The sequence below is a fragment of the Hippoglossus stenolepis genome, chromosome 2, assembly GCF_022539355.2.
Source record: "Hippoglossus stenolepis isolate QCI-W04-F060 chromosome 2, HSTE1.2, whole genome shotgun sequence".
NCBI classification, from domain to species: domain Eukaryota; kingdom Metazoa; phylum Chordata; class Actinopteri; order Pleuronectiformes; family Pleuronectidae; genus Hippoglossus; species Hippoglossus stenolepis.
This window is the reverse complement of record NC_061484.1, coordinates 14,232,153-14,246,340: the sequence shown is the minus strand read 5'-3', so window position 1 is coordinate 14,246,340 and position 14,188 is coordinate 14,232,153. Positions and strand designations below refer to the sequence as shown.

At 42.7% G+C, this 14,188-nt stretch overlaps 1 protein-coding gene across 8 annotated transcripts in view; it reads right to left on the bottom strand.

Moving 5' to 3' along the window:
* Positions 1–14,188, bottom strand: part of sept9b (septin 9b) — a 76,226-nt gene that overhangs the window by 26,373 nt on the left and 35,665 nt on the right. Inside the window, exon 1 of one of the 8 annotated variants that reach the window (XM_035167873.2) lies at positions 6,735–6,889. The exons of 6 other annotated variants lie outside the window; for them this stretch is intronic. In XM_035167873.2, coding sequence (XP_035023764.1) covers positions 6,735–6,786 — 52 coding nt within the window. In that variant the 5' untranslated portion in view covers positions 6,787–6,889. Of the gene's footprint in view, positions 1–1,682; positions 1,922–6,734; positions 6,890–14,188 lie in introns of those variants that run through there. One more of the 8 variants, XM_035167895.2, reaches the window with a different exon arrangement.

Below are 14,188 nucleotides of genomic sequence, written 5' to 3'. Positions count from 1 at the left end.
ATTTTACAAAACTGCTGGTGACAAAACCACAGACAAAAACATAACACCACTTGCAGATGGAGGAGGACAAGAAGGACCACGTCCATGTGAGACTCTGCTCTATACACATGGATACACTTAGCCCGAGAGCGATGAAGACATACTGTAATGTGGGAACGAATACCTCAGACCAACAGCCTGGTTGTTTACTGTAAACCAAGTTTACGCCTTTTCTCCTTTGAGCTCTGCTGCCTTCAGGGCAAATTCTTTGGTCAAAAAACAGGCCAGAAGTAGATAGTAGAAGTGGATAGTTTCGATTGACTCATAAAACCAGGTTTCAAACCTTTGTGTGCACCTGCAAACACAACGCACGGTTTCTTGAAATTGATATCTCCGACAAGACTTGTTATGCGAGATCAGGCTGTTAATTACAGCAGAGGAGGGGGGTGGGGGGGGAGCCTGTGTGTGTGAATTTATTTCATGCTGCTGGGCCCCAAACAATCCTAATGAAGTGTTTATCAGTGGTGATTGAATTACTTATTATCGGCAAGCTAATCTGATTAGCATTATGCAAACAATGGCTGAGTGGCTTTAACTGCCGCCTATCGTGAAGCATGTGGTAATAAAGCTTTATGTAAATCAGATAGGAGGCAGCATTTGAGGATTCACAGGCTCTGTGTGATCAGCTTCAGGAAACCGCTGCCGTAACAACGGAATTTCCCCGGGGTGTGGATCAATAAAGTTTTTATCTTATATCATACAGTCGTCTCAATGTGCACGTCTACGTGACTACACCGTTCATGAAGGAGGAACAAATCACTAGTTTCTGTTTTCTTGGTTATTTAATGAGGTGTTGAGAGATTTTAGATGCAGAATCCAACCAACACAACTTTTTAAAACTTGTTTTTCCGGTTGCTGGCCTCTGGGGCCCAAAACAATTTCAGCTAATTGAGTAACCACAACCTAATGTTCTTCCCACCAGAAGACCAAAGAGAAGAGTTACGATTCCCCCTGGAGGAGCGAATCTAGAAAATCAATGAAATTGACCTGTGCCTCTCTTCACCCTTCCTAGAACTCGGAAACAAACTCCCCTTGAGAGCAGCAGACACGAGGGATTTTCAAAACTAAATCACGTTAGAAACAGCCCGGCTCCATCACCGCTGGGTCAGAGTGTGTCTGGACACTGCCCTGATGTGTGAGGAGCTGGAGAAGACATGGCCCCCGAGGAACTGGCAACTTAAAGAGCAACAGGGACGTCTCCTGATTGGTCAACACTGTGTCCCATTATGGGGGATTGATTACCCATGCATGCTCCAGAGCCGAGGAGACAATGGGAGGGAGAGGGAGAAAGAAATGAGGAGGGGAGTGAGTTAGGGGGGGGAAGAAGGGTGGAAGTGACCCCCAAACTCTCCCCTCTGGCTTAACAATGGGGAAGGATAGAGAAGGGGGGGAGAGAAATAGAAAAGGCACAAGGCCTGCGAGCTGCACGAGGAGTTTACTGTGGATCTCATGGTAACAACACCCCCCCTCTCAACCTCCACACTTTAACACAGCACACACAGAAGACACCAGGTAAAGGAACCCTGCCACCAGCCGTCCACATCCGCTCCTCCCTCCCTCCTCCACACGGATCCCCTCTCCACAATCATCCACAGGCATCGACAAGACAGAGAAAGCACACGGCGAACGTGCAAGCGACTCACCCAACCCTTTCCTCTCCTTCTCCTCTCTCTTCCTCTCACACTTCTCTTCCTCTCTCTATCACTGCTCCAGCTGGTGAGGCTGGTGTGCTGCCGCGGCTCTCCTGGCCACGCCCACGCCCCAGTCACGTGACCGCCATCCCGAGTGGCTCGGACGGCATTCGGCAGCCACACCCCTCATTCAAGAGAAAGTGAATGGAGAACATTGTGGATGTGGGGGAGCCATCTCAAGACATGTGATGTTAAGTCAACGCTCCAGAGGACAATGTGTGTGTGTGTGTGTGTGTGTGTGTGTGTGTTCACAGACAAGAGGAAATATCCTCCCTACATCCATGTCCTTGTGTGTGTCCATCTGCTCTCTCCCGCCCACTGCTTTGTTTCACAGAGGAGGGTATTAGATCATGTGTGTGTGTGAATGTGTGTGTATGTGTGTGTGTGTGTGTGTGTGTGTGTGTTTCCACTGAAAACATTGGATCATCTCCTAGAACCCTCCAGGGCTCAATTTCCCGAAACGCTCAGTTACTCGGAACCACAAAACTACCAGAAGGCCACTCGGAGAGAGCTTAACTTCACTTTATCACCATATTGCATATATACATGTATTGAGATCAGAAGCACAATGTTTACATACGCACCAAATTTCAACTGTTTAAAGGTATTCACATTCTACATATGCCTGATTTCATAAAGATCTCTGCATTATTTCTTGACAAATTCTGAAAATATCTAAAACATAACCTCCTCTAACTCTCGAGAAAAAAAATCTTTTAAAATAATATAACATTTGAGGAAATACGCTCATGCTTCTTTTTCTTGCAAAGAGATATTTCCAACTATTACAATCACTTCCTGGATGCTAAATATGAAACTGAAGCTTTTTTAAAAAAGTTAAAAATAAAAAGCCTGCTCAGCACAGCACAGCACATAATAATGTTTTGTGTGTGCTTAGCTGGGCAACCGTTAGAGACAAACCATTATAGCGACTTCAGGATACCACTACTCCTGGAAAAAGTTTTGATTTTAAATTAGAAGTGGTTTGTTTTTGTCACAGAATAAACAAACTCTATATCATGTTCTCATCGGTTAGCACAAAGCTCCTGGCAGGCTGTTATCTTTACACAAAGCATTGCTAGATCACTTTTTTCCAGAGTTTGTGCTCATCTGCTGGCTGTATAGCCTTATATTCATTCAATCACAAGAGTGGCATTAACCTTTTCATCTACTTCTCACCAAGGTTAGACAGACGAACAAGAAACTGTCTTTTTCCAAAATGTCCAACTACCTGGAAACATGCAGGAATTAGTTTCCGAGACACAGGCCCCCTCACTAAAAGACAAACACGAGCAATTGTCATAGGTGGTTTTTGCTGTAGCTCTGCTTTCTCGATTTGTATTTGCCTGTTTTCGACCCCTTCACTACTCAGTGTGCAGCGGTATGAAATAGTCATGTAACAACTGGAGTGAATCAAGCTGCGCTGGCGTCCAACCTGGCTGCTAAACAGACAAATGTTCCAAAAGCCAAAATGTTCTCTGGAAATCTGTTTCGCTCTTCTGTGCTTCCTGTGTCCCAGCTCACGCACAACAGAGGGATTCACATTCATCCGTCCAGCTAACTTTAACTACAAAATCCTTATATAGTCGACACGTAAAAAAATATATTTTTCTAAGAATAGATGTTGAGATTAAAGAAAGATGCTGGTCATGAGATGGTGTTGATCGTCACTGACTGGAACAAGAGATGATTACTTTGCTCCTTTGTTGCATGGATGTGGCTCAACTTCTTTTTTCCATCAACATGCAGACCGAAGGCGTGAGAGAGGTTTTCATAACATTCAGCACAAATGTTTCCTTCCTGTCAAAGCTGGAGCTCACATCTGTCTTATTTGCAGTGAATGTGAAGCATGGATGCATCAACAGTTCTAATTTACAAATCATAGTCTCACTGCTAGTGTCTTAATATTTGACCAGTTCTTATTGACAGATTCATTGTAGACATGCAAACAAGTCTTCCAACAAATGTTTTTTGTCCTTGAGATCAGGATCATAAATCTATCACGGATCTTTGTCCGCTGAGGAAAAAAAGGACAAAACCCTAAACAATCTAAATATTTTTACTGTCCCGCTAAACTGATGAACTGCTTTTCTTTAGGTTCTGTGCAAGAACTTCTGACACATTCCCACTGTATGTCTCTTTTTATCAAAGGACGCAGTTTCCCCATAGCCGTAAACAAAAAACAAGGCTGTCAGTATGGAACCCATGACCCCCACCAATGTCAGAAGTTGCTATTTCCTCTCGTGGGAAAAAAAAGCATCAAAGTCGAGGTCTAAGAGCCTGAAAAGAAGCTTTCAGCAAAAAAATTACTGCAAACATATTAAATTAGAGACCAAGCTTGCTGAGTAACTGTGCAAGGCGAGGTGAACATGATGCAAGTGTGTTTGTTGGTTTCATGCACAGATGACTTTCATCTATACTCGCGAGAAAATAATTACAGACTTTTACACTTTTAATTTGATCATACCATAATTTCTGCATAAGTGAGAGGTCGCATTATAATTTCTTTGACAAAATTTAGTCAAGAGTCTGAATTTCTAAATTGATTGGTAAAGCGATAAAAAGCTCCAATGCAGGGATTTGTGTTTCATTAATTCGTCTTTTGAAATACAGTAGCCATTTTGCATCAAAACACATGTCAACATTCAGTTCCATCAAAACATGTGGGATGAAGAGGTAACTGAGGGGGAAACGTTGATTTGGCCCAGAGGTCAGGGCTGATTGCTCGAAGGCCACTGGATCTGGGGCAGAGCACATATGGAGGCGATTAAAAGAGCCACTTCCATGACTCAGCAGAACGAGTGACTCAGTGACACGTCTTTCCTGCGAGCCGGAGGAAAGGCTGAAACCAAGAGGAGGAGGGGAATATGGGAAAGAGAAGGCAAAGGGGGAAAAAAGAGATGGAGTGTAAGAGGAGGAGGGAGTGGGAACAGGGTTGGGGATGGTTGGAAGAGTGAAGAACAGGAGGGAGAAGGGGAAAGAGGAACAACATCTGGCTTGGCCTGGATATCTACAGGGGAAGATATCTGGGTCTGTTGGAGACTTCCTGTTGTGTTTTATTTGCTGTGGTTGTTCTGCTCCCCTGTGGCGCAAATGGAGACAGCATGTGTGTGATGAGCGAGGACGGCTTATCTCAACAACCCTGAAGTGGCCTCCGAGACTCAGGCTACAGCCACACTACTACGTTTTAGTCTTTTTTTAAAACAACTCATCAACTCTACTACGGACACGCCTGATGTCCACACTGCTCTGGGGCTGCTTTTAGTCTGGACGGGCAGAAATAGAGATGTTTGGAAACGCTGACGTAGACGCAGCGCTGACCCTGTTGTCTTCTGCATTTTACAATGATACATGCGTAGGAGACAAGCTATTTATCGAGCAATCTGATTTGTAGCTCTTTCTGCAACTACCAACCAAATGCTTCCTGTGTAGCCCGCACGCGCATGTCTTCCTGTTTACATTAGCACATGCATGGCCAGTGTACACGAGCAGTCACTTGATAAGCATGGGTTTGTATGGATGGGGATTAGAAATGATATGGGCAGAGATTAGTTTTCAAATGAAAACGTAGCAGTAGGGATGTAGCCTCAGCCTCCGCTTTCTGGTTGAAATCACATGAGGACACATCAACAGTACAGATGGACTGATCTATGCATTTATCTTGAGCTGCTCCATGTGTTGACAGTTAAGTCCATTGCAGTTTTGTTCCTCAGACTTCCACATTTGCCCTTAAGGTTACAATAACTCAGGCATGTGTTTGCTTTTTCATCAACCTTTTACTGCACTAACAGAGTAAGAAGTCTGCACCGTATTATTATTATTAGGATGGCCCATATATAGAAGATTAGGTATTAGCCTTTGTTTATGGAGAAGTGTTTGTCTCTGGTATCTTTTTTGTCCATTATAAGCCACCAACGTTTTCTCAGCCTTTGTCAATTTCAAGTGCCATGTGTTCAAACAAAGCCATTTTTTTTCTCACAGACGAGAACCTGTTTCTTCAAATCAAGAGAATGAAACAAGGATAAACTAGAAAGTAGAGAGCGTACCTCCGCCAAGGCCCACTCCATCCATTCATTATCTGTGCCACTTACCCTTTGAGGGTTGCAGGGGGAGGCTGGAGCCAATTCCAGCTGACATTGGGCGAGAGGCAGGGTACATCCTGTACAGGTTTCCAGTGTATTGCAGAGCCAACATATAAAGACAAACAACTACTCATGCTAAATCTATAGACAATTAAGAGTCTCAAATTGACCTTACTCCAATCTGCAAGTGTTGGACAGTGGGAGGAAGTCGGAGTATCCCGAGAAAGCCTATGCATACAAGGTTATAACACACAGAAAGACCCCAAACTGGTATTCAAACCAGTGACATTCTTGCTGTGAGGCGACATCGCCAAGGTCCAACAGTCTCCATAAATTCAATCAAGCGGCACCAAATTTAAACATTCATAGATATCAGTTCCCCTAAATGTGCCTGATTTTTTTTTTCATCAAGATCAATGAATAAATCCCTTGGAATAGACATGAAGATTCAAATGCAAATCTTGCAACCTTCCCGTGAACCAGATCCTCGCCAATATTTAATGGGTTCTTTCCTGGACTTGTACCACATCACTCCATCAAGTTTCGTAGAAATTTCTTCCAAATTTACAAAAAAAGCAAAGAACCAACAAACGAATGGACAAGAGTGAAAACATAACCTCCTTGGTGGAGGTAAAAAAAATAGGCTAATCCAAACGAAACAATGTGGTTTGCAATCAAATAACATAAAGACAGAAAGAGGCAAAGAATATTCAACCACCATCTTGGTATGTTTCTGTGTATCCGTTTCACATATCCCCATGTGGAGAGGATACATCATACCTCAACTTGATTGGCCTTAATGGAAACCAGTCAATCCCCCTGTCTCCCCAGTCAAAAACAACCCCCACCCACACACACACACACACACACACACACACACACACACACACACACACACACACAATAGACAGCAGATACTCACAGTGATGATCCACCTCATGGTTGTTGTATATCTCACTGGAAGTAGAAGCCATCACAGTCAGCGCAGGGTTTAAAAAGAAAGAAATAAGGCAAGAAAGCTCCAGTAGTTTCCCACGCCTCTATGTAATGTGTATATGGCAGCTGCTGTTAAATAGCCCTCTGGTCTCAACGTGAACAAATTTGACCAACTCTGTTCCTGATGCTCACAACAAGTACTCGCTTATGTTCCGGAGACGCAGCCTTCCCTCGTTAGCAATAAACACAAGCGACTCCATGGGATCGGCCTTCTGGGGAATCCCTGGCCCCTCTCGGGATGTGTGTGGGGGGCGAGGGACGGGGATGACTCAACTCCAAAATGAAGAGAGAAAACGGAAGGAGCTCTGTGCGGTGCTGCATGCCTCCCAGAAACGTAGAACCAAATCACGATGATAATTATCTATAATAGAAGCCTTTCTTGTGCAGAGACAGGGGAAGCAGATAGAGATTCTGCTTTTAGCGATCCCGAGCTATCATCTCTGTAACCTGTAATAATAATGTGGTGTTACATTTAAAATCTATTTGCCAGGAATAGCCTAGAAGAAGCCCTTTGGTCCAACACATCATTTTGATGTTTAGTCTTGCATTAGAGTTTCTCATCTGTGGCAGCTTACCCTTTAAACCAATTCTTAAAATGTGTGGGTACAAAACACTTCACACCAGCGAGCATGGAGGTGAGAGTTCATCTTTAGCTCCTCTCATCTCTAACGATGAGGCTTTCCTAAACAAAGGATGTTGATGAAGCTACAGACCACAAACCAAAAAGCTGCATTTGTATTTTCTAAACCTTTGAATCATGACTGATGATATCCAGTTGTATTCTTGTGCAACTTTTCTGACTGCCATTAATGACAGGATTGCAAGCTGAGGTCCTTATTATAGTTTTCTCTGTTTCTTTTATTGTTAAACAAACGTCTGTATGTAGAACGTATATCTCGACAACCCATTATCGGCTTCACAGTTAGAATGTGTATTGAAAATGGTCCGAGGAAGTGTAGTGGCAGATTTGGTGCGATTTGGACTTGGAATATGTTCAATAGTAATAGAATTTGAGTAAACAAACAGGCAGCTCCTTGCAGTCAGTGGGGGCGGGGCATAACAACCTCTCTGCGGACTGAGATGAACATATCCTCCCCTACGTCCACGGATAAACTTCAGCAGCAGCTGGACTCAAGCGGTCAGCAATAATATCAACAACTGCATTGTAGATAAACCAGGTAGGATGAAGAGAAAGTTTTCTAACTTAGACTGTTTATTAAAAAGCTCTGCACACAACATCAGCACATAAACAATGAAAAAAGTGATAGTATATTGTTGTAGAACTGTTGGAGACGGACTCACTAATGACAAGGAATAATTCTAGAGTAGCTCCGCACTAATTAAATAAACTTTACTTACGAACTTACTACTGCAAACCTCAGCTATGACAGAAGATAGATGACAGAAAAACACTGTTTTTAAAGTCTGCGTCAACTTTTTACAAAAAGACTTGACTTTCCTTATTGATTCAATAGGAGCTCTCTTGACTAAATATCTAAAACATTCATCAGTGGGGAGAGCAAAATAAAAAGAGACAGCAGAAGTCTTGCATTAGTTCTCTGCCTTCAACCTAAAACTATTTATATGTTATACAGTAAAATCCCCCGGTTTTTTTAACAATGCTGCTTAAATGCTGAAGTGCCTTCCTAGTGGAATAGTTGAACTTTACATGTACAGAGCTGAGTGCCTGAAAACAGGGTAATTGGCACTGAAACTGCACTTCAGCATCACTTCACCACAGCCCAGAGGACCGTCGTGTTGTCACTGTATCTTGGTGACATTCTCACGTTGATCACGTCTAAGTATCTTCATTGTCCTCAGTTCCATTCGACAGAGGTAAAATCTCTCTGCGTGGCTTTTGCTAACTTGGCTTCAACACATCTCTGATCTGTATAAGCAAACAAACATTTAATAAATCGTTGAGTAGAACAAACACTCGACTGTATAATCAGCTGTAGTTGGTTTGACATAAGGGATAAAGCTTCACCCTCATCACAGGCAGACTTCAGACAGACCCCCAGCTACTCTCACCTACTCGTCTCAGCAGATGGCCTAACTACAACACAAATGGCCTCTGTCTGTCCACACAAACACATGCACACAGCACACAGACACACAAAAATGACTGTTTTTCCAGTATGTCCTCCATCAGCCAACAACTCGGTCAAACACCATTAGTGGAGAATGTGAAAAAATACTGACCTCACTTGAACCATTCTTCTTCATTAAAAACCACTGTGTGTGTGTTTGTGTGTGTGTGTGTGTGTGCGTGCACACATAAGGTGTGTGATGTCATTTCTTCCTGGAAAGACTGAATATAAACCTGTTGCTTTGCAGATGGTCCAATCAAACCTCATTTATAAATATGTCAAATCTCCCATGGTCATCAGGGAGAGAGAGAGTTTTTTTTATCACCTTCAGGAAAAGAATTACAAGACAGTCATGCTTTGTACCTTTCAGATATTTCAGTAACACAATCACTTTGCAAGTCTTAATAAAGTTCTTAATAGTGCATTTTCATGACAAGCAGCCCTGGCTAACAGCTGCAGTTCAGTCACTCCAGGTCAGCTATGTTTGAGTAATGACATAAAAAAAACGAATCTTCCATCTCAGCCCAACATGACTGAGGCTTCGTAGCTTCAGTTATATGGCTGAGATAAGAGACATGATTTTCCCATCAGTTTCTTGGACAAAGGAACCTCGGCTCATATCTGGATTAACAAGAGGGAGGATTCACCGCGACACGACAAGATAAATGAAGATAATGTCAGCAAAGAATAAACGTTATCTCAGTTTGCTTCATCCCACGCTGATGGCCCATATCCTGCTATTTGTCTAATGGAGATGGAAAAAGGTCGACAAAGGTGCTTTGTGTGTGTATGTGTGTGCAGAGTTTGTTTATCAAAACCAATCCTTGTGGAAGTGTGATCGTTCTGCCAAAAGTCGTATTCCCAGTCCGAGCTGAAACGAGGTGTTTGAACTAATGTGTGAATGTATGTGCTTGTACGTTCTGTGTTTCAGTGCATGAAGGTAAAAGTTGTGAATCTGTCAGCGTCACGTCACAGCAGAAGAAAGTGAAAGAAGAGCAGGCTTTTGCAGCAGATGTTGGATTTGGCAGGATGACAAAAAGGGACAGAGGTCTTTCTGCAGTGGTGGGAAACTTCTTTAACCCTTGACTTCCCCCAGATGCTCAATGTAAACTCTAACTTCCGCAATAGTCTTATCGTGTGTGTGTGTGTGTGTGTGTGTGTGTGTGTGTGTGTGTGTGTGTGTGTTTATCTGGGGCAGCGGGGCTCCTCCTCCTTCAATGTAAGATGGTCATTAAAAAGGAAACCCTTTATGCCCACTTTTGTTAATGTCCACACACTTCAAACCGCTGCATGACGTTGTCTTGAATAAATTCCTCTCCTCGAGATATACATTTGCGTATGAAAAACTTTCATCAGACACGAACAGGAAAAAGCCTGACGTCTGCATGTTGATGCACTTCTATAGCAACTGAACCAATGCACTTCAGACACTGGATTTGTTTAAGGCAGTTTCACAGTCATTTTCAGGTGTTGGCTTTAAAACCACGAAAAAACTGCTTCATTTCACCCACCAGTCAGATTCACTGTCTAACTGGGGTTTACCTGTCAAACACTGCCTCCTTGTGGCCTCAGTAGGAAGCACGCTCACGGTGTGTGGTCACAGTGGAGTAAATGAGAAGTGACACTTGTCACTGTTCTCACTGCGGGACATTTTTCGAGCTGAAAAGACAGACGTAAGGGTTTAGAGGCTCACTGACTTCAAGTGAGCAAGACGGCACGTTGTTTGGCAGCAAAGCAAAGACACAGTCAGGGACAATCTGTGCCTCAGAGCGAGAACGTCATCGTGTGATCATCTGAAGGCGAAGATAAAGAAGATTTGAGTGCAATAGAAAGTGCTCTCAATGTGTAATTCATTAAAGCAATGCTAATATTTAAGTTGTCTGATATTTGTGATTGATTAGACTTCACTGAGGTGTTTTGTATTTAAGCCCTGAGGCTTTCTTAGTTTGGCTTCCTCTCTTCTTCCTCTTTCACCATGTTGTTTCAATTGTGAGTAAATGAAGACAGAGCTTAAGATGAGGTGGGGAGATTAAAGGCCTTGGATTGTTTTGGACTCTGACAGAGTAACATCGTAACGTGTAGGACCCCTCCTCAGCCTCATAATGCAGCTACGTAGTGCATGAAACTTCACAATGATGTTATTCTCAGGTCAAAAGCTCAAACAGGCAAAATACTGACTTTCATTTGTCTGCCTCTCTCTTTTTTCTCTTGGTAATTAGTCAACAGGTCACACTGAGTAATGGGCTGGGATCAGTCCAGGGTAATTACACTGCGAGAGGACTGACCTCGGATATGCCTCCGCCTGAAGGTGCCTGCATGTGTGTGTGTGTGTGTGTCTGTGTGTGTGTGCGTGTTGTTGAAAGAAAACTAAAGGAATACAATTTTGAGATGAAGAAATGTGTTTGTGTGTGTGTGGAGATGTGTCATTGAAAGACAACAAAAGTAAGACAAATATGAGATGAAGAAAGTGCGTTTGTGTGTGTGTGCGTGCGCGTGTGTGTGTGCCCTTTCCCGACCTATGGACAAGCAGAGACAAATCACCCTCAGCCTTCTGCTGGCTCCTCCTCCCCACTTTCAGAAGGTCAATCCAGACCAGAGACAAATGGCTTCACTTGCTCCTTCGTCCGTAATGACTACACCTCCATTAGGAGAACAAATGTACTACAAGATAATCTGTTTATTTAGGCAAAGCTACGGTTAATTCCACCTCAGCATCTGCTCGGTTGAAATAAGGACACCTCTTTTGTTCTTTGCCATCACAACAGGAAGACGCGACACAATGGCACAACATGGAGTGAACCTTGAAATACACATTTCAGTACATCCATACCCTCCATTTCCTGTTCCACCTTTTTTTAGTGCAGCTCTTAACCCTTTGATACACAACATAGGTCAAAAGTGACCCGGCTCAGTTTTTATTTTCTATTTCTTTGCAGTGAATGAATTTCATCATTCAGTATATTACACTATATCTGTACAGGAGAATAATGCCTGTCTAATTCCACAGATACTCCCTTCTCTATCTAAGCAGGACCCAAGGTCAGGTCAGGTCAGATAAGGGGCCACCTACAGTACATTGTAGTGTCTACGTTGTGGGACTTTCATATCTAACTCAGATGCCCCAGACAGAGAGGCACCAACTTCAACTCTCACCAACTTCAACTCTTTTGTGTATTTCACCAGTGGCAAGACGTAAGGACACAATGTGATTTAGGAATACATATTTAGACTAAACTGTCCAATAGGATGCGAACACCTACATGTAACATAGAGAGTGACAGCAATTCTAGCCATTCATGGATGTGCCGTTGGAATGGGTGACCCAAGTAGAGGAAGATATACTGGGATGCTGTGGGAGACATCTTCAGACTGGGGGGTGACAATTGCTCATGTTACTCTGTTAGCGTTTGTATATTGTTTCACCTTCTGTTCTCCTTGATGCATCAAGTCTACATTAAAACCTTCTGCATAAGACATCAGCTGCTGCCTGAGTTCTCCTTTTCACCAGCTTCCAGGAAACTTCCATAACACAGACATGGGTCAAAAATGACCAATACAGTGTGTATTCACTACGGAACACCTACCATTCATTTCACACGGCTGCTTTGCACATCTGATGCGTGTAAGTCTTATTTTACAATCCATTACTAGTGAGAAAGAGAAATACGTAAAATGCTTACTAGCTGTTAGCTAGCTGGCGTCTTTTTTTGGCTAGCTAACCATAGCTAGATCAACAAAATAAAATATAACAGTATATACTTAATAGACTGATTGATATGCATTTGAAAATATGCTTTTGATTTTCTTTTTCCAGAGTGTTAGTATGGCTGGTCGCAATCATTTCAGACTTACCGACCGTATCATAAAGATGCTGCCTGAAGAACAGGATGAGGTAAATGAGGAGGCAATTCTTGTTCTTCAGTCTGAAATCTCTGATGCTGAGGACCTAGACTTTGTCTTGGAATCTAGCTCTCCTAAAAGAAGAAGGCTCCTGTGATGACATGAGTGTTCTATGTCATCATCAAAGGAGCCTTCTCCTAAATACAGAAGGAAGAATAAGCTATAAAAGAATAAACAAAAGAAACAACAAGCCATGCATGAAATAACACAGGAAATCAACACAGGTTCTTTTTGACTCATGTTGTGAAGGAGTTTGCACATCTTGTGTATCAAAGGGTTAAATATTTTCTCCTGTATCACAATAAAACACTAAGGGAGTAACAAAATGAAGCTACTGGATGAGACCCACTCCATGACAACCCACCAGTTGGCATAGTGATGACTACACTATTCATGGTCAACCTCCCTCTCTAATGACCCCTAATTTTGTATATTAATCATTATAATTTAAGGATGAATATACTGGAATCACTGAACGTAAGAGTCTCCAACTGAGACAACGTGACTTAAATTTGAAATGTGGTGCGACTGGGCTATTTCTGATCCCAGGTGGTGGTTTGTGTCTCGAGATGTTAGATAGAGCTCCCTCTGCAGCGTGTGATGGATTGATGAACAGCAGGCCCGCCTGTCAAGATAAGGTTTCCCATCTGGCTCAACACATAGGAGCAGACCAGATAAAAATCACAGCCAGTCTATCGTGTCTGTAGCCCGAAGTGAACTTAAAGCTCGTGTTTTTCTTTGTTATTTTTTTACCCCAGAATATCACTTATTTCATCAAATTTAAGTCATAACATTTACTGTGGATTCTTGTACATCTGCCAGCACTTGAAGCTATAAACTACAGTTCATTAGAGTCGAGTATTAAAATGTGTTTCATACACATCTATACATTTCTTTGTGTACATAACAATTATTATGGATTTCACACTAGATCCAATAGTTTTGTCACTTTGACCCTTAAACACACGAGCTGCACACAATGGGATTTTGCTTCTTATAAATGAAATAAATTGGCATCCTTTCAAGTCCAACAGTACATGTGTGTCTATGTGTCCTCTGCTCTGCTGACTGCAAGCAAAGATTGATGTACTTTCTCATCAATACACCTACTAAAGTTCACTTGTCTCTGCACGTGTGTCCACATATCACTTCACATTGACCTTTCACCCTCTGTGACGCTTCAGATCAGAACACAGAAGGAGGGCGGCGAGGAAGCTGAGTGACGTAGATCACATGAGAGCGGAGAAAGGAAGTGCACTGCAGTGAGGTCACACAGCGGGGAAAACAATCGGACGGAACAGCACAGGATATTCTGTGTGTGTGTGTGTGTGTGTGTGTGTGTGTGTGTGTGTGTGTGTGTGTGTGTGTGTGTGTGTGTGTGTGTGTGATG